The 21,464-nt window shown below is 30.3% G+C and overlaps 2 protein-coding genes across 5 annotated transcripts; both read left to right on the top strand.

Annotated features, from left to right (window-relative positions):
• Positions 1 to 5,853: 5,853 nt before the first annotated feature.
• LOC108342932 (protein PHR1-LIKE 2) lies at positions 5,854 to 13,401 on the top strand. Of its 2 annotated transcripts, XM_052879069.1 has the most exons (7): positions 5,854 to 6,434; positions 10,741 to 10,817; positions 10,897 to 10,951; positions 11,391 to 11,460; positions 11,562 to 11,631; positions 11,768 to 12,225; positions 13,154 to 13,401. In XM_052879069.1, exons 1-7 carry the CDS (start codon positions 6,236 to 6,238, stop codon positions 13,206 to 13,208), a joined length of 984 nt encoding a protein of 327 aa, XP_052735029.1. In that variant the 5' UTR covers positions 5,854 to 6,235; the 3' UTR covers positions 13,209 to 13,401. The 2 variants fall into 2 exon arrangements, with proteins under 2 accessions (XP_052735029.1, XP_017436333.1); XM_017580844.2 differs by lacking the exon at positions 13,154 to 13,401 and having other exon boundaries at positions 5,857 to 6,434; positions 11,768 to 12,421.
• Positions 13,402 to 17,023: 3,622 nt separating this feature from the next.
• LOC108342931 (myb family transcription factor PHL7) lies at positions 17,024 to 21,170 on the top strand. 3 transcript variants are annotated; one of them, XM_017580841.2, is made up of 8 exons: positions 17,031 to 17,184; positions 18,263 to 18,343; positions 18,803 to 19,033; positions 19,307 to 19,383; positions 19,471 to 19,513; positions 19,666 to 19,726; positions 20,047 to 20,116; positions 20,495 to 21,170. In XM_017580841.2, exons 3-8 carry the CDS (start codon positions 18,814 to 18,816, stop codon positions 21,011 to 21,013), a joined length of 990 nt encoding a protein of 329 aa, XP_017436330.1. In that variant the 5' UTR covers positions 17,031 to 17,184; positions 18,263 to 18,343; positions 18,803 to 18,813; the 3' UTR covers positions 21,014 to 21,170. The 3 variants fall into 3 exon arrangements, with proteins under 3 accessions (XP_017436332.1, XP_017436329.1, XP_017436330.1); XM_017580843.2 differs by lacking the exon at positions 18,263 to 18,343 and having other exon boundaries at positions 17,024 to 17,184; positions 19,669 to 19,726; XM_017580840.2 differs by lacking the exon at positions 18,263 to 18,343 and having other exon boundaries at positions 17,024 to 17,184.
• The last annotated feature ends 294 nt before the right edge of the window (positions 21,171 to 21,464 follow it).

Here is a 21,464-nt window from a genome sequence, read left to right as displayed (position 1 = left end):
GAGTTTATATTCATCTATTGATATATTTATTCCAAATGGATGGTTCATTATTCAAGTAGAAGAATCTTATTATGGTTTGTTGACTTCACAAAAATGGATGAGCTTGGTTTTGGGTAGTATAAATCAAAAGGTATCATAATGATGAGAATGAATTTTTATTATTTATAAAATTTATGAATTGTGTAATTTGTTAATGCTATGTAATTAATTTATAAGTATTTACGTGCATGATGATGATGTTTACTACGAAACAAAATTATATGAGATCACTTTCCTTCTACCACGTTTTTATCATCTTCAATAATTAAATTTGAGTAAACTTTTAGATATATACGAGCTTTGCTGATAAAATAAAAATAATATAAATAAGAAGTATTCCGAGATAATATATTTATACGACAATCATGGTATACATCTAAACTGTTTTATTAATAAAAAATTCAATGAAAGGATATTTTTTAAGGTATGAAAGTCTTCTATTTTGAAACACGATGATATTTTTTTTTCCTAATTTAGAAATTTTAGACATGAAAAAAAGAAAAGAATCGGTTATTTCTTTGAGTTTTTATTAAAGAAAATAACATATCCACATCAAACAGTCTAAATCGAACATACTTAGTTTCTTCCAATTTCGTTTTCATTCATTTAATTTAACCTTAATTACTGTCAGATCGAATAAACGTATTGAGTGAAATCCAATTTTTGTATAAGAGTACGTTGATTCAAATAATAATTAATCTACTTTTACAATAACAATCTCATCAATAATAATAATAATAATAATATAATAAATTTATAGTGGCTACAAGAAAATTAATATATATATATATATATATGATTTGTTTTATTTTTTTATAATCTCCGTATAAATTATTACAAACTAATTATTGGGTATTAAAAATTAGAATTCAAAACCAAAATATTTAATCATTATCGATTATCTTTCCAACAATGATTTTTGGAAATGACTCAATCTATGATGTTTGGATTTATTTATTTATTTATTACCAATTTGGTTATTTTAGTTGTAAAATTACAAAAGTTTTAAAATAATTATAATTTAAAATAAGTATACTAACATAACACGACTATAATATAAAAAAATTAGGTTAATGTGACAAAACTTTAGAATAAATAAGTTATATAAAGATAACATAATTTCGTTTGATTATAATAAAGTTATATCGTATTTACACGACTTATTTATTTTGAAATCATATCATGTTAATATAAATTTTAAATTGTACCAAATTTGGTAATTTAAGTGCTAAATTATCCTCTAATGATACGAAAAAAAATCAATACTAACACCATAATTCTTTTAAATAGAAAAAAAATAATTTGTCAAGACAGTTAATTTATTCTCACAAGTGTATATACAAAACCATATAGTATTTTTAACAAATAAATATTTTACAATAAATTAGTTACTGTTTACTTATTGTTTAGTGAATATTCATTCTATTTCGTATTTGTATTGATTTGTAGAAATTTGATTGTGAATTATGACAATGAAGTGAACCTTATGAAAAGACAGAATTCCTTTTTGAAAGTCATGTGAGTTATATATAAGTAAAAGAATTTAGAAACTTTAGTTATTTAGGATTACATTTTCTCTGGGTAGGCCATAAGATCGTTACTTTTTCCTTGGGTGAAAAACTTTTCAAAACATTATTAAATCATTGATACGACAAAACATCATTTTTAAAGATTCACCTTAGCAAATCAAAAATGGATTCCAGGTGGATTTTTCTTTTGCTTTTAAAGTTTTCTTTTCCATCGTAACAGAGGGGGAAAAAATAAGTGAAAATTTATAGGTATTTATTTCTTGGAATTTAGGTCAGTGTTTATTAATTTGATAATTCAAATAAAAAATGTTTTTTCTTTCATAAAAAAAATGTTACCAATTATCAACACTTATTAAAGCCAACTGATTTAAATAATTTAACCGTTATTCTTGACATGGCTATCAAAGTCTTATAATTTTATAGTTCAATTATTGTTTTCTTTTTTCATGTGAAGTGCCACCTATTATTTTTGTTTTTCTCATTGAATAATGAAATAAACATTAACAAGGACAATAATAAATATAATAGGTATTTTACAGTCAAAAAATAAGGAAGGAGTTGACTAAAATTAAAAAGGGTAGGTTCATGAAAACACTACTACTACTATATACTACATTATGAAAATTCATTTTATGAAATGTGGCCTAATGATGAATAAGACAGAGTAAAATTCCATTTTGACCTTCATCACTCGCCTTTCAAAAATTCATTCTTCAGATATCAATCACCTTTACTTTTCAATATGAACTTTAAAGCAAAATGGGCATCATAGAGACATTCAAGTTCATTTGCAAAATAATTTTCATATACTTTTAGTTGAGTTTTAAAATATAGAAAAAAAAAACTTATTCTAATTTAATTTGTTGTGTTGTGTCCATTTTGGCAGGTACACGTATGATTAAGTTATTCATTATAATTTAACAATTTATATTATCATGTGAGAACATTTTAAATTAAAATATAGAAATAGTTAAAAATGTCAAAGCCGTGTTTGAAATTAATAAGAAGAGGTGTTTAAAAATATTGAAGTTGAATAGTAGATTTTAAAAATAAATAAATCATATAACTTGTATAAATGATATTTTCCATGTTTTACGCGTCAAAGGATAAGGATACAGAGAGAATGAAGATAAAACAGAACATTACATTATAGAATGGACAAACCAAACAACATAACAAACCCTTAACTTCGCACTGCACTAAAACAAATATAGAAAAGAAAAAGAAAACGCGAATGATGAGAGTGAAGCTTAACCATAAAAAGTATCATTATAATATTAAAATCTAAATCTTACATGATAAATGAAAAAGTGAAATATTATACAAAATAAAAATTTATTAACTAGTTATATTAAGATTTTGAATTGGAAATATAAATTTTTTTCACATAATTATTATGTTGTATCTTTTTATTATGTTTGGAAACTCTCTCTATGTATATTTAACTGTTGTGGCTGCCTTAAAACTAAATAAATGTCTGTCAAAATTAAATTTTATTGAAATTAGACTTTGTAACTTTAACTTGCAACATACCATACAAAATGATGATTGATTTACGTGCCTAAATAAATTTTTGTCCGACTAAAATAGCAACTTTGGGTTATAGGTTTGTTTTTCAAAATTGAAAATAGCTGTTTATATTTTTTTAATAACGTGCTTAGTAAAAATGACAAATAAATCCATTTTTATAATTATAATATGAGCATGTATTAATTCTTTACGAGTAATTTATTTTGTGATTAAGTATGAGTATGAATATAATAATATTTAATTTTTTTAAAATTATATATGAAATGAGGATGAGTATGTACCTCGCCCTTGTATATTTCATCTTCGTTTTCATTCCCAATTTAAATTATTTAAACATATTTAGTTGGATTAAAAGAATTTATATAAATTTTTATTTAATTTTTGTAAGTTATTTTTAAGACATACATTTAATTATTTTTATTTTTTATATAATTATTTAATTTGTATTTAATGTTTGTTTGATATTTTTATTTAATATTTATATAATTATATATATGTGTATATATTTAACATTTAATAATATGAAATTTTATTGTATGTGATTTTATTTTTATTTTAGAAGAATACATTTTTTATATAAACTAAGTCCAAAAGTTACATATTTTATAAGATTTTAAACGTATTTAAAATTTATAATTTTTATTGGAATCAAAATCAAACTTACTAACTTTTCATGAGCTAAAAACATGTTGAATTCTTAATTATACAATGGCTTTTCTACTGAATTCTTAATTATACGATGACTTCTATGAACCAAGTCTGTTTAATTTGACTTTTGTTTTCCCTAATCATGGCAATTAACATGATTATAGAAAAAAAAAGTAACGTATTTAATTCCATGTTGATAATTGTTTCGAAGTTAAAATTTAGATAACTGTTGCTTTGAATAGGAACAATTATACTGAACTTTATTATTAAATTATTTTTTTAATACAAGCATGCAAATATAAATCATATTACTCTAAAGCCTAGTCTAACTAGGATTAGTTTTGTGAAATTATTTCTCTTATTTAAAATCAATTTGTCAACGCTTATCCGAGACTGGTCTTGTAAAAGAAAAAAAAAATCTTACAACTTACAGATAAATTAATTAAAGTTAATCTCTAATAACTTACATATTGTTTGGTAGCCATGACTTGAAAAAGAAAAAAAACAAAGAAATAATTGATAGGTTTGGTAGCTATGAATTGATAAAAAAAAGTCAAAGAAAAGATAAATAATAGACTGAATAATATATCCTCTACTCGATAACTATAGTCTTTTAATATTAGGACAGTGATTAACAGATATTTAATCAATACATGTTACTCCCTTATTTCCGTAAAATTTTTCATTTAATTATTATTTTAAAAATTGAAAACCTTAATTACTTCTATACTAAGTATATCTTTACTTTTTACTTAATATTTAATTTTTTTACATTAAAAATCTCATAACTATTTTATTAAAAAAATTATTATTGTTTCGGTACTTAGAATTCATCAATTTCATTTTAAAAATCGATCGTCTAATAATTTTTGTTCTAGGCCGTTTTTTTGTTTGTTAAAACGGATTGATGGTACTTATTAAATATTATCGGAAACTAAAGTTAATTTGGTCATAAGGTTAAGATAATAAATATGTAGTTAATGTCTTTTTTACTCTTTATTTTGTACTTTTATTTATAATTTTTTTAATATATATTTTTATTATAATTGATCTAATTATAACCCAAATTTCACTAATCTTGATTAGAGATTTAATTAAGTTTTCTGTTTTAAATTGTTATACTCTGACAACTCGATTTTTTTGGTTAAATTATCACATAAATTTGATTGATTAACAACTTGACCGGACGAAATATACCATTATATTTATTGATTTTAGCTGGTAAGGAAAAATAAATAAGTCAACCTCATTAATTTTTAACTTTATGTCTGTTTCTGATAATTATTTTTAAGATTAAATATTGTTTTAGTCTCTAAATTTTAACACGAAATAAAAATATCTGTATATTTCAAAACTTCATACAAATGGATTATAAAACTTTAAAAATTAATAAATTTAATTTTGTTAAATTTTTTAACATGTGAAATGCCATTTCAGGTTATCATTTTAGTAGTTATATCATTTGACATTTTACTACTTATATGTTAATAATGCTGCTTAACATGTAAAAAATAAAACTTTAACACTTAGATTAAGAAAATTATATTTATTTATTTGAAAATTTATAAAAAATTTATCAAATATGAAAATGTATTAGAAAAGTAGCTTGAAAAAAAAAACTAAAACTAAAAGTACTATCATTTAGAGAAAAATGTAAACTGCTGTTCTGGAATGCAGGGAATATTTTCTTTGAGAAAAGTGTGAAGAAAGTCATGGAAATGAATAGATAAAACACAATGCAAGAGTCCCTTACCCGTATTGAATATTTGTCCATTTATAAAAATATAATCAATTAAATCATATTCCATAATTGATTGTATGACATAACAGTGAGAATGATTTATTTTGAATGAAGCCAAACTATTTCATCTCTCTAATTTGACTCTATTTCATGTTAATCAAAGACATGCAAATTCATTTCTTTTCTTCTATGAGAGATTCATTTCTCTCAAAAAGAAAGAGAATGTAATTAAAGTTATAACCTTTCTGGAGAAAATGATCAGATTTGTGAGCAACCATCCCAGAAGAGTTGTTTCCAAAAGAAAATAAATGTGAAAAAAGAGTACAATAATGAGTGTAAAATAAGAGAGTGACATGAGAAAGAGAGAGAGAGAGACAGCAATAATGGATGTAGACATATTGGCATGGAGAGATAGAGAGTCCCACAGGCACAGACAATAACCCTTAAAAACTCTCTCTCTTTTCTCTTTCCTTTTCTTCACTCAAAAGACCAGTAAGGGACAAGATCCCGGAAAGGCGAGCCAGCGTCAGACTCAGTTTTTCCCTTTTGCTTTCTCACTTTCATCTCATTCATCATCATCCTCATCATCATCTTTCGCCACCCAACCAACCTCAAAGCTCTCTCCTTTCTTAGTTTCACCCTTACCCAGATGGCTACTCACCCTGTCTCGGATCTCTCTCCCTTCTTTCACTGAAAAAGCTTCTATCTTTGGTCTCTGGGGCTTCTGGGGTTCCCCCATTGAAGGAGGATGTACCCGAGGCTCATACACCCCCATGATGGGATTGTGGCGCAGGATGACATGCAGGCTGCTGCTTCCAACCTCTCTCACTCTCACAAGGGAGACCCTTGTCTCGTTCTCACTGCTGATCCCAAACCTCGCCTTCGTTGGACTCAGGACTTGCACGAACGATTCGTTGATGCCGTCACACAGCTTGGGGGAGCAAGTAGTGAGTCTCTTCTTAGTCTTTCTTAGTCTTAGTTGGTTGAATTTTATTTTTATGGGAATTGCAAAACAGAAGTTTTTTTTTTATATTTTATTTGGGGTGGATTTGTTTGAGTGTTTGTATTGCCTGTGTGTGATGCTTTGATGTTTTTGTTTGAAATGAAATGACAGAGCTTTGCATTTGGGAGCTTGGGAAAATGGACTATTTTTTTGTTTGTACTCTTTTGAGTTTTAGGTGTTGTGGAGTTTGTTTATGGTTATACTCCTGTCTCGGTTGTAAATTGTCATAATTGGAGCTGGAATTGTCAACTGCGTTAGCTAGATTTGTTGGTCTTGCCTAGGGTGCATGTGGACTGTGACGAGCAGAACTTGTTGTAACAATGTAGGTGGAGAATACTTTCGTAAGTAGATTACTAGTAGACATGTGTTAGTTTGTTTGACTGCTTAATGGAAAATTTAACATGATACTGTTTTGTTTTAATGATATTGTGAATTAGTGGGTTCTGAGTTTGACCACAAAGTTTAAACTTATTGGAGAGAGTTTTGTGTTTAAAAGAGATCGATGTTCATTTCGGGCCCATCGTTTGTTGATGGGTGCTGAAACTTCTCATGATTGACTTGGGAGCTTTATGCATTAACTTGGACCCAAAGAAATTTGTTGAAAGAAGTTGAAGGAAGGGTTGAATTGAATTAATTAAGCAGGAGCATGGCAGTGGTGGAGCTACCTGCACTTTTAGATGCTTTGTTGAATGATGCAGAATGAGAAAGGATGCTTGCCTAAAAGAAACAGCGGAAGTAATGATTATATACAACCTTTGTGTTGTAAATGGTGGCTGAAATGTAAATGAGTGGCAGCTGTACGATACAAAGATTGGCTATTTTTTATTTTCGCTTGATATTAAGAAATGGCAACTCGTTGAGCTTCTGAGATCATAAAGTATAAACTATTTTTAGTTCAACGCAGTTGGCATATTGATGAGCATGTATGATACCAAACATAGCTTTGAAGTTTTTTCAATATTTAGATCTAGCACTTTGTGTTTATTAATTTAGATTCATTGAGCTGTTTAGTTGACACATTTGAGTTTTTGAGCCTTTTGAATGCGATAAAACATTGCAATATATTTATTTCTCTTGGTTCGGGGGTTATCAATTATCATTATGTATCCGCTCCTCGTTTCTCTTACACAATAGAACCATGCTGTAAGGTCATGTTAATTTTCTTTTTGCAAAATGAATTACCTACTAGAGGTTTGGATTTTGGAACTAAGTTGAACTGCCATATACGTACTTCATGAATGAATGAAGAAAAAGACAATTTGTTAATACTTGTCAACCTTGTTGAACTTCTTTTGCCAAGAAAAGTGGTTCGAAAGGTGCTGATCTTACACTTTAAATGTGGCATTAACAGATACATTAATTGTAAGAGTTGAAGAACAATGCAGCCCATTTGTTTTAGATTTTTAAGAGAATGAAATCAAACTGTAAAATAATTGTTTTTAAAACCTTGGGTTTGTTTGGTTACTGTAAAATATAATACCCACTTTTCAAATAATTGAAGGGATGCTTTTGGAATTTACTTGGTATATTACTCCTTAAAATTGATTTATTGTGCTAAATGTAGAGATTTTCTTACTATGTGGTCAACTGCTGATGTAACAGTTGTTTCACTGGCAGAGCAGAGCTGAATGGCTCTTTGCTTTTCCTAAATACTGTCGGTAGAGTGTTCCACTGTTGTGTCTTGAAGAGCTGCAATTTCCAATGACAGCCATAACATAACAGACCCATTTTTTGAGGAATCAAATTTCATGTTTGAACCTTACTAAAGTCCAAAACCCACCCTCATCTAAGGAATGCGAAATTAAGGAGTTTTGGCACATTGGCACCCACAAAGAATTTATGTATAAAAATTTCCTTGACAGTATGGAGCTGGCTGTGTTCTTGTTCTCTTTTCCCTTCTATGTTATTGTTAACAAATCAGTGCAAGTTGTTTATGTTTATAATAGTTACTGTTTTATTAAGCTCTTAAAGAATTTAGTTAATATTGATCTGCTTCTTTATAATAATTTCTTTTTTACTCTTCCACCACTTTCATTACTTATTTTATTAAGCCCTATTTTGGTCCTCAAAAGATTTGGAAAATCAATTGATTTGTCACATGAATTCTTTTGACATCAATAGTTGAAAAATGATTGGGACCGAAATGATGTCATTCGATAACAGAAAATTATCATCTGAGGACCTATTTGACATCACTTACATTTCAACGATCAAGTAGGTGGTTAACCTTTCGGATCAAATGTGTTCACCTTCCTGCTTCATTAAGTATTGGAACTACTACAGTTCCCAAATATGTGGATTTACGATTCTTTTTTAAAATTTAATTGCATTCACTTCCCATGTTGATGCGGCTGTCTCAATAATGTGCTATGTAATTGTAGCATTTTTTTGTTTGCCACCATGTTCCATGTTCTACTTAGCCACCAACAACCAAGAAGTACTTCTATTCTTTAGGGAAACAGCCGTGAATATTGCCAGTGATGAGGTCATGTTTCATAAACACGACAAAAATCATTAAGAAACAACATGACTTTGCTAAAAGTTGTCAAAAACCCACAACTGTGCTGTCAAACTTCAGTATCATCATCGTTGGACTTGCCGCGACCTAGGGAGGTTCAACACACACATAAATCTCCACATTGGTAAGATATTGTCCGCTCTGGGTCAAACCCTCACAGATTAGCTTTTGGTTCCACTCCAAAAAGTCTCTTACCAATGGAGATATCTTATGTGTATATAAACCCATATCCATCTCTTGTTTTATTTGATGTTAGACTTTGTTTGTATCCTAACAGATCTCCTTTTGATAGAAGGTCCACATTTGGATAATGTGTCTCCATTTGTGGTTACTTGATCTCTTGGAAAAGCAAGTAACAAAGTGTTGTGGCAAGATCTAGTGCAGAACAAGAGTATAGAGCTATGACCTTAGCACTCAAGTTTGTTTGGCTTAAACAATTGCTTAGGGAATTACAATTTGGAGATGTTACTTATATGTGACAATGAGGTTGCACTTCATATTAGTTTTAATCATATCTTTCGTAAGAGGACCAAACACATTGAGATTGATTGTCATTTTATTCGAGAGAAGATTGTATCTAGAGATATCAAGATGAAGTTCGTTAACTCAAGTTGTCTGTTAGTAGATATTTTCACTAAGTCTTTACCAGGACCTAGAATTGATTATATTTCTAACAATCTTGGTACATATAATTTGTATGTACCAGTTTGAAGGGAAGTGTTAAATATATAGATTATTAGATATCTTAGTTAAATATCTTATCTTTATCTTTTATCTTCAGATACATTGTTATTATTTTTTATTTGTATTTAGGTTTATTTTATTGTTATATGAGAGGGACCAAAATGATACTGTTATTAGTTTCCGAATTTGAACTAGAAGATAGGTTGTGGGTTTTTATCATGTGCATGTAATTGTACACATTCAGTGGCACTTTCTACCATATGATTCTGACAAATTTCTAGCTTTGGGTATAAAGGTACTAAATTGTAAGTGCAGAGACAAAGTGCAACCAAGGGTGACAATTTGGGTTTGTGGCATGATGTTGTATTCATTATTGGGTCAATCATGTTGTTGGAGTGAAATGAGTTTATATAGTGACAAATTCAGGTTTTCCTTTTGTAATTACTTGCCAGCTTAAGCGGGTCCAACCCATGTCTAGAATTAGCATCCTTATTACGTCATGTCTTATAAGAATGAATCCATTGGGAAGAAAGTTGGTTGAATCTTGTCTTTGGTTTGGTATGTGTGGAGAAGACATGTGATTCCAAGGAGCGTAAATCAGATGAAGGGGTACCCCTATGACTCTGGTAAAGAGAGACTAAGAAAAACTTTAGGCAAGATCGTTCAGAAGACTTCTGAGGTCAATGTTTTATCTATAAACATGATTCAGAGTTAAACATTGTCTCATTTGATAGTTATATTTTTCTGTGACTGTGCCTGTGATATATTACATCCTCAACCCAAACCACAGGCTCATGTTCTCTACATTTAATTATTATAACAAAGCAAGATACTTTTCCATGAATTCATTAGCTGTTCAAGTTAATAGTATATTAGTTCAATTTATTTGCCTTCGTTGTCTGCTGAAGTTTTGAAATGGAACTGGTTTGACTTGTTTGCAAAGTAGTTGTTCAATTTTAGGCCTACTTTCCATTGCGTATCTTGAAGTCTTCATGAATAGATTATTGTCAATATCATTTTCTAACTAGGTTGTGGATGTTATCTGCAGAAGCTACACCAAAAGCAATCATGCGGACCATGAATGTCAAGGGTCTGACTCTGTTTCATTTGAAGAGTCATCTTCAGGTCTCTTTAATTCTCTTAATCATACTCTGCCCAGTTTATGCTATGAGCCAAAAATGAAACCTTTCTTTCTGAATTGCAGAAATACAGGCTTGGTAAGCAATCTGGGAAAGATGTTGGTGAAGGATGCAAAGACGGTATGATTGTCATTCCCCTCTCTGGATCATTTATGTTCCCATCTTCTGAGTATGCTTGTCCAATGTGTTCTGTAGCTGTCTTTCTTTTTCCCTTTCCACAGATAGGGTGTCCATCTGGACTTTTAATCTGTACAGAGTATGAATCAATGCCATAACCTTATATTTAGGTTATATTGTTGATGCAGACCGATGAGGAACTTTCCATGCAAAATTTCAATTTAGCGAGCAATTAGATTAATTTTGAAAAATTGGACAACCAAGTTAATTTATGCTTAACATATTAACCACTACTTGAATTTTGAATATTGATTATAATTTTTTTCACAGCAAACAACTTCCTAAACTGGAAAAATGTTTTGCAGGACTACACTAATTTACTCTAAGCTTTTCTGTCATTGTCTTGGCTTCAAACTGACTTCTTTTATGGAAGGAATATCAGGTTCATATCTTTTAGAAAGCCCTGGCACTGAGAACACTTCTCCAAAGCTGCCAACTTCCGACACAAACGAGTAAGAATTTTCATTAATTAATAAATATGAATTTTTGTTCTGGCAAATGTCTCAATGGATTGGAATTACCGAATTGAAGGAGTGGTTAATTTTATGCCTAGGGGATATGAAATCAAGGAGGCATTGAGAGCACAGATGGAAGTGCAGAGTAAGTTACATTTGCAAGTGGAGGTAAATTTCATTTTCCTAGTGCAAAGTCATGGTTGGAATACGGCTTCACAAACTTTTTGATACATTGTTAATTTAGTCGTATGGTATCATACGTTTTCTTATATTGAGTGTAATTGAAGCAAGTATGACACTGCAGGCAGAGAAGCATTTGCAGATTCGGCAGGATGCAGAAAGGAGATACATGGCCATGCTTGAAAGAGCTTGCAAGATGCTGGCTGATCAATTTATTGGTGCTACAGTTATAGACACTGACAGCCAAAAGTTTCAAGCAATTGGAAGCAAAACACCTAGAGGTACTTTGGTTGATCCTCTTGGATTTTACTCCTTGCCATCAGCTGAGGTGGCCGGGGTGAATGTTCCAGATGAAGAAATAGCACCTAGTCTCCCACCCCAAAGGGCTGATTGTTCAACTGAAAGTTGTTTAACCTCACATGAAAGTTCTGGAGGATTGACTTTAGAAGGATCACCCGGTGGGGGAAAAAGAAGGATGCTAGGCATGGACTCCATGGCAGCTCCTTTGATCTGGAGTGAAGCTAAGATGAGAACTCAGGCCATCAATGTGGCCCAAGGTAGTCTTCCTCAAGGAATAACTAGGTATGGCATGTAGGGATGGTTCATCCTCTCATCATCTTCCTTTGCCCTTCATTCATTCCTTTTTCTTTACAGGTACTTGAACTCATGTCTTGTAAGTTAGTAGTGAGACATAGGTGGAATCAATTTTACCCTTTTGTAAATTCAAACTTCTCTCTGCCTTTAAGCATTGCAAAAATCTACCTCTGACTATACAAAATTTGTGTGTTTCAATGACTTTTATGGATGAACTCTTCAAAGAACCTATGAATTCCCAAAACCCAGATTTAAATTGTAGAATCCTCACAAGTTACTTTTTGTCAACCATTGTTTTAAATCATGAACATTTGGGTCACTAGACACAGCAAACAAAATATTTTCCTCACCAATCATGTTTTAAAGAGTGGTATTTGCCTCCTATATGACTTTTTGTTGTATTCTATGATTTTACGCGTTTTGTAATTTGGCTTTAGCATTGAATAATATAATATTGCACTATAGTCTTGGCATGTCAGTCAAATGAAATGAAAATTGCTGCACAAATTGCATTTGCTGAACTTTCTGTATCATGAAAGTGGTAGGTGGAACATGACAAGTTTTCAAATTCAGTTGTTTCTTAAAAGAAACAAAAAAAAACTTGATTATTTCATACACTCACAGTGCTGCAGATGCTAACTGATATGTTCAGCCTCTTTCTCAGGATATTGAATACATTGATGGACGGTCAAAGAATGGAAAATTTATAAAAGTAATAATTAAGTTTGATAAATAAATTTACTTAAGAACTTAAGATTTTTAAAGATAATTAAAATTTTGATGACTATAAAGAAAGACATTATTGGTATTATATGACTAGTACTATGACAAGAGAATATACAAATATTATGAAGAAATAAATACACATTTGTGAGACACGTGGAGGGTTATTATTGATTTGGGTTTGCATGATTAGGTATAACATCAAAGTTGATATCATCGATGAACACCACCTCTCTTTGACCGTCTAAGTGGAATTCCGTTTACAACAATGACATAATACAAGAATATTTATTGAGGAGTGAGAGTTCAATGTCTTGTTTGATATAGTTGTTTTCTTGAACTTTGGAGAATTTAATGTCATGTAATATTCACATTTGGCTATTTCTAAATGTTAATAGTACAATGTTTATCATTCCCTTTTAAGAAACTTTTTTCTTCCTATTTGAAACGTTCAAGAGAGTATTTAATAGGTCTCTTTCTTAAATTTATAGTTTTAAATAAATTTAAATCAACAGAATAGTATGTGCTATGCCATGCAAACCAACCATAACATACATTAATTTACATTAGTTATTGTAATTAAATGTGTATTATCTTCTTTTATAACTTAAGATTGAATCCTAGTAAACTCAATTTAATTAATGAAAAAAAAATTAAAATATCTTTAAATTATAAGGGTTTGGTTTAGAAGAGTGTATGAGTTGTGCAATGAGAAATTTGGAATCTGATGAAGATGATTAGGGAAAATAGCTGATAAGTTGGATATTATATGGAATTAATGCATAGCCGTATAGCATGAGAAAGAAGCAATAGGAAAAAGGACCACATTGTCGGAATATTATTATTATTATTATTAATATTATTTGTGTTGTTGAAAGGAATGAGATTTACCACTTCCACTCTCTTTAGATAGGATATTGAAAATATTTATGATGTGTAATTTTTTAAATATTAATTGAAGTGATATAATAATTAATTTAGTTTCATAGTTTTTGTTAATAAAAGAAGAAAGTATGAGGGAATATTACGAGGAAGATTCCATCTTAGCAGATTACAATGCCACTTGTTGTTGTCATGTTCACAACAAGCAGTATTAAGTATTGCATTATTTCAGTACTCAACCTCACCCACTTGGATCAAACCTTCTCACACTAACCAATCATCCCAATAAAACAAAACAAAAAACAAAGTTCCAAACACAACACCCTCATAAAACTCACAAATCAAACCTAGTCACCTTGTTCCTTTGTTTTCAATACCAGGTATGTTTCTTCTTTTCTCTATTCTCTTTATCAACTAAACCAAATTAACACATACTTTTCTTTTTTCTTTTTTTGTTCTTATGTCTCCTAATGTCTTTGCTTCAATTCATTCTATTTAAATTTCTCTATATTTAACCATAAAGAAAAGGTAATGCATTCACATGAATATATATATTCCAACAAGTTCATTATAAGGGTGTTTCTGCATGGTTAGTTGCAATGTACACATATGGATCAAGCTAGCAATAATGGAATAAGAAACTCTGAATTGATTTTGCCATGGTCTGAAGTTTTTATTTTGGACCTGGTTTTGTGTTTATTTCTCTAGCTAATTTTGGAGATTTTATGATGTAAAATTAGTGTTCATAAGGATTAATTAGATGAAAAGTTTAAGTATCACAGTACATAAAAATGAGAAAATTTTATCTTGGAAGAATAGTTATATTTAAGATTTTGAATGGGAGATAATATCGATATCTTATATGGATTTAACTTATATTTTATTTATTATTAGTTTTTTATTTGGATAAATTTTCTTAAAAAGATAAAAGTTTTTATGGAAAGAGAGTTAAAATATAGTTTTTGAGATAAGTGCTATTTAGTAATAAATTATTGGTACAAATAGGTGACATTTGAAATAATTAATAAAAGAATAAACATTGATGTAGGAAAGGAGAACCATCTAAAATGCTCTGACACGTGATTATTAGTCTTATTATATTTGTATTGTTATTTTCCTAGTTTTAAATAATAAAAAAAGTTGCACTAATTAAGAAAATATTGAGCAGATTCATGATTGAAAAAATATATTAAAATTATAATGTGTGGATATTTCTATTTAACTTTAATTATATTTTCAGTGACAGCATTTTGATTTTTTGATGTTTCATAAAACCTTTAAAAGTTCAATTAGAAGAACAACTGTAACATAAAATACGTAATATCAAATCTTGCTGTCTTTTTAGGGCAAGCACTTTTAGTTTATGACTAAGTTTTTTTTAGTGATTGAAAAACTTTTTGCCTTGTTAACAATGATTGACGAAAACATAGCTTCTAATAGGATACACTGTTTTTATATTTTATTTCAAATGATTTTTTTTTCTAAAACACTAGTTTTACAGTTTGTTCTCTTTTTTATCTTTAAAATATTTATTAAACTTTCTTATTATTTATCCTTTAACCATTATATTATTTATATCTTTTATAAATTTTTATCCCATTTAACATTATATTTCGAGATATTTTAGCTATTATATCAGTTAATATAATAGAATTATGACATTATGGCATAAGTATATGTTAACCTATTTTATTTTAAATTTGATTTATTTTTTTTAAAGGTATGATGTAAAATTAATAATGGAGTGGATAAATAAATAAAGTTAAAATATCTATAAATATTAAATAAAATTAATTTAGAAACAATTAAAATGAAAAATTATAATCACTCAAAATATATCATAGCAGTAGAATTAAATTTGATAAAAAATATCGTATAATTATATTCATATAGATGATCTTATATTTAACAAAAATTTCAACTGATTATTATATCAAACACTAATAACTCAAAAAATCATCTCATACATGTTACTTTTAATTGTGATTGAAATTTAAAAACACTAATAACATGAAATAAATTATATATAAGAAGTTAAATAAATAAATTTTAAATATAGAGAATAAAAGATAAAGTTTAATTGATTAGAGTGATCAAATAGGTAATACACTCATAAATAAATAAATAAAATATATTAGAAGTCTCTTAAAAACTGCAGTTTCCCATTGGTTTAAGTCAAAAAGAAAGAAAATAGGGAAAACAAATCTCAGTTATATTTCCTAATATAAGATTAGTAGACCAATCATACATAAGTAAAAAAAAATTTTGATAATAAATTAACTAAATTAAAATTATTTTTTTAAAAAAATCCAAAATGTTTCTGATTTATCTAGTGACCAGTAATAGCAGTGAGAATGGCATAAAGTCAACGGTGGACAAAAACCAGAAAATGAATAGACTAATTGAAGAACGAAGGAATTTTGGCACGTTCAACGGTCAAAAGTCTAATTTAATTTTATTAATTTTCAAAATGCGAAATTAGTTTAGACAAATTAAAAATAGCAAAAATGACTACTAAAAATAAATATTGGGTTCGTTAAACTAATCTCTAAACTAAAAGTGCCAAATGCTAATTTAATTGAAAATTAGTATGTTTCAAAAGTTTATATAATATTTTTTTATGCCATTAAAGGATCACTTTTATTTATTAATAAATACTGATATTTCAATGCGTTATTATTAAGGAATGAACTTTAACAATCTATTTCTCTTGAATCGTATTTTTATGAAACATATATCTTACTCATACATATAAACCAGGAATTGGAGTTTAATTGTAAAATATTATTAAATAAAGTTTAATAGACGGCAGTATAAATGATTTCATATTATCAATTAATAAAAAAATGTTTTTAATATAAACTTAAAAATAATTAGTTTAAAAGGTTTTAACATGACCATATATTTATCATTAAGTGATAATAGGATGATGTAAAAAGTGGTTTTTGAATGATTTTAAAATGATTACTTGAAAGTTAATAACTCTTAATTATATCACAGGACTTGATTAGAATTTTAGAGTTTGAAAACTCTATCGTAATTAAACTATTTCTATCAATAGTATTGCGTAAAGTGAGAAAGAAAACGCGTGGCATTAATCTTAGTTTTTGTTTTGTTTTCCTTTTTTTTTCATTCTTTTAATTAATAATTATAATAAGAAGATTAATAATTTACTATAGCAATCCCCTAAAAATCGATTAATTTCATTGGAGGGCATCACTGTGTTTGAAGAGAGAGAAACGAATAGAGAGAGAGAGAGAGAAAAACACAGAGCACAGCACTCCTCAGCTCCGAAATTGGAGTGGGGAGAAAATTTGTATGCGTTGGATTTTGTAGATCTGAGTATGTATTTCTCTTCCCCCTTTTCTTCCTTCTATCGATTTCAGTTTTTAGTCAAGCTTTGTATTCTATCCGTCTCTCTCTTTCTCTCTGCATCTGTCACTGAGGATTGTGCTTCTGTGGTTTCTTTTATTTGTGTTTTTTGTTTTTATCATTTTTGGTGACCCTTTAGGTTTCTTTGGTTTGAGCTTCATCTTAATGAGGCAACTGTCCATGCCTTGGCTTGAAGTTCGCGTTTTACATTTTTATACTTTGATTTTTGTATTGCCCCACTTTTGAAGTTTTGGGCTTGGTGCTGGGAAATAGAACATTTCAAAGAGTTGGTCTGGAAGGTGTAAAATTTGCAGTTTTTTTTTTTTCCATTTGAGAGTTGTGGTGTTTTTCTTCATGTGGGGCCAGAACCCCAGTTACCAGGAGTAGGTTTGTGTTTTTTAATGTTGGTTAGTTGGTTTGTTACAATTGTTTCAGCTATGGTGAGAATCCTGGGGGTGTTCTATTCCATGTGTAATGTTTCTAATCATCGATTTTGTTGGTGCTAATTGATATTCAAAGGTGTTAGCATGATGAAAATAAGTCAACTTTTAGCTCTGGGTCCCAATTTGCTGATGTTATCAGGTTGCATCTGATTAATGAATTCTTTTGCAAGCAGCAATTACGATAGTGATTTTTTAGCGCTATACAAATAAGAATGATGTCTCTTTCAATTTCCTAGTATCTGCAAAAATCAGCCTTGTTGGATGGGGTGCTAGGCTTTTCATCTCGGACATTCTGGGTGGGTTTAACCTATGTTAGGGAAAGAAGGATCACCTTAAATTTTGATGGTTTATTTTTTTCTGATGTGCTCTTCGTTTCTAGCAGTATCGATATTTATTCTGCAAAACTGCAGCTGATGATTTAGTTTTATTAGGATTAGATGATATTTGAAGGATACAGTTTATAAATTTACAAAGGCTACACTCACTTATAAGTTCATTTGATTTGTGTTTCTATCGAGTGCTTTCATCAAGTACAAACACTACAGAATTTTACCTAGTTATCAGATGACTTTAGGCTAAGAATCACTCGTCTTTATGTGTTGTAGACAAGGAAACAGTGTGCCTTTCCATGAGGCTCGAGTTTTTTCCTGGGAACTCACCTGAAGAAAGAAATCGAGAGGCTTTAGGTAAAGAAGAGCTTTGCAATAAAATGAATGAAAATTCTATTCAACTTTGATGAAATGGTCCATTGGATGTCAGGGATTATTTTTAAGGTTTGTGTTCAGAGTTTTAAAAGATCCATTGTGTAAATTTTGTTAATGACAACCGGAAAAGTTGATTGAGGGAGACTTACATAATGTGAGTTCACGATAGAACCAAATATGAATTGAATTGATTCGCATCAGGAATTGGGACAAAACATGCTAATTTTGTAATACTATAAGTAATGTATACACTATGAACTAAGAAAATTCAAAAGGTTGCTCTTTTCTTGTGGAATCAGTAGATTTATGTGTCTGCCCGCCTGCATGTCTGATTCTTCCCTCTGTTTTTTACAAACCTCTCTTTCAATATGCTGTCAAGTTGACGGTGATTGAATTAATTTCCATATTACATTATATTCACTTTTATTTGTTTGCTGTCAGATAAATGACAAATGTATCATTCAAAGAATGTTCCTAGTGCAAGTTTAGTTGGAGGTAATTCATTAGTTCATGGTCAGCACATAGATTGTGGTGGCAGCGCAATGGATCCTGGCAATGGAGGAAACAATCATAGCAACAACTCTAATCTTACCTCAAAACAACGTCTACGGTGGACACATGAATTACACGAGCGCTTCGTTGATGCTGTGGCTCAACTTGGTGGGCCAGATCGTGAGTATTTCTTCCTCTATTTTTGCTTAACTGGGATCTGAAAGTTGTTTTTTACTGCTCTCAAACTTAAAACGCAACTTTAGTCCGTAAAATGAGAAGGCTAGGTTGTGTAGCGGGTAATAAAATAAATGCATCTACTACTCGTCAATTTTGTATCTGTATACTTATGCTGGTTAGATATCCTATTGTTAGCTGAGGAGTATTTCGAGCTTCTATGCATGATTTTACCATTCCTTATAAAAGTGTTTTAAATATAACTGTTCTTTTTGCTAGGTGCCACACCCAAAGGTGTCCTTAGAGTTATGGGTGTACAAGGATTGACCATTTACCATGTCAAAAGCCATTTACAGGTAATGTGCACTTAAAGGGCCTCTTAACTTGATGTCCATTATTCTATGTAAATACTGGTTTTTCATTTTCTTCCCTGTTTCTTACAGAAGTACCGACTAGCAAAATATTTACCGGATTCCTCATCTGATGGTATGTCTATCTGACTTCTGTAATTTAAACTATTTGTGTAAATCACGTTGAAGGCTTTTTTTCTTTGTTACTTCTAGTCAATTAAGCATTTATTGTACTCTGGTTTCTCCTTTAGATTTGATTGGTATGATAACTTCTAAATTTGTTGATAGAAGGGAAAAAGGCTGACAAGAAAGAAACTGGGGATGTGCTTTCCAATCTCGATGGTTCATCGTGAGTATTGCTGCTTCTTATTCCCCCCTCACGTTTGGGATTTTATACTTCTACGAGTTGGTGGTGGCGTATAATTAAAAAAGAAAATTATTCGGGTCACTAGAGCACATTTTGCTAGGCTTTAACCCTCACCAATGCTTTCACATCCCGATGAAATTTGCTAGTGTTAACAAACACAAAGTTTTATCTGTTTTTCTGTATTCAATGCCTTATAAATATTAATGGATAATGTAACTCTTTAACCAACAGCTCTTGATTGTTTGATGATTGGTGGTATAATAAGGGATTAATAATTTACTTGTGGGCTTATCTGTCTGCAGTGGGATGCAGATTACTGAAGCACTAAAGCTTCAAATGGAGGTCCAGAAGCGACTACATGAACAATTGGAGGTATATTTTCCTATTTCGGCTGATCTGATGACTTCACAGTGTCAACTGATTGTATTTTATGATTTCTATTTCACGTTATCATGTGAGAGGTATTGATTTCTCTATGGATTTATGCCAGTTACACAAATTAGTTATATGATAACTTAGTTCTTGGTTGTACCATTCAAACTGTATGTGTGTCTCATGATGAAACATCGAGACATATCTGGCTCAAGCTGTACTGCATTATATGAAAATGGTGTTTAAAATTTGTGTTTTTGTTGATCTAAAATTTAACTTTATAATTTTTTGAACAAAGTGAAGATAGAATAAACAGACTGATTAATTATTTGTAATTAAGATGCCAAGCTAGTAATTTTGTATTTTAATGTGAAACAGGTGCAGAGACAGCTACAATTACGGATAGAAGCCCAGGGTAAATACCTGAAAAAGATAATCGAAGAACAACAGCGGCTCAGTGGGGTTCTTTCAGAGGCACCTGACACTGAGGTTGTGGCTGTGGTTCCGGGGGACGTGTGCCAAGAACCGGATAATAAGACCGACCCGTCTACCCCCGACCCAGAAAAGGCTGCCAAAGACCGTGTCCCAGCAAAGAGTCTTTCCATGGAATCTTTTTCATCACACCATGAACCATTGACTCCAGATTCTGGTTGCCATATTGGTTCCCCTGCTGACAGCCCTAAAGGGGAGAGATCAACCAAGAAGCAACGGCTAAACATGGACGGATCGTATTCAAAGCCAGACATGGTGCTTCCACTTCAGATACTGGAGTCAAGCATGTCACAATACCAACATCCTAGCACTGTTTTTCTTGGCCAAGAGCAATTTGATCCTTCATTGGGTATGGCTACCAGAAGTGGTGAGGAATTGGATAAGGTTGGTGGCAGTAATCTGTGATTTGGTGTAATGTGTAGGTTGTGTTCTAGGACTCATTCTATCTTCCTTCTAAGCTTAGTTTCTGTTTTATATGTATTTCTTAATAGACGAGAGGATCTGATCATCATAGATTTCCAAGGTTCTTAGTTTTCAGTTCAAATGTTCAGTACTTGACTAAGCATCCAGCCTTCAATTATTTTAGAGAACTAATTTGAATTGGGTTAATAGAAAAAATCTTATCATCTGCTTCATAAAAACCATGGTAGTTTATAAGAAGATTATGGTGGGGTGATACAAATCACTTGACTGGGGATGGTTGTGATCGATTGTGCTAATCACTGTATTAAGCTGTGTTTAAGTATGTTAAATGTGCACTGTAATTCTTGCAGATGTACTATTTCAAGAGAAAATATTAATTAGACTATATGGTAATAACACAGCATTCTTCAAAACATTATGGTAATAATAAGAC

Source organism: Vigna angularis, chromosome 6 (assembly GCF_016808095.1).
Source record: "Vigna angularis cultivar LongXiaoDou No.4 chromosome 6, ASM1680809v1, whole genome shotgun sequence".
In the NCBI taxonomy this organism is placed as follows: Eukaryota; Viridiplantae; Streptophyta; class Magnoliopsida; order Fabales; family Fabaceae; genus Vigna; species Vigna angularis.
This window is presented reverse-complemented; position numbering and strand designations above follow the sequence as displayed.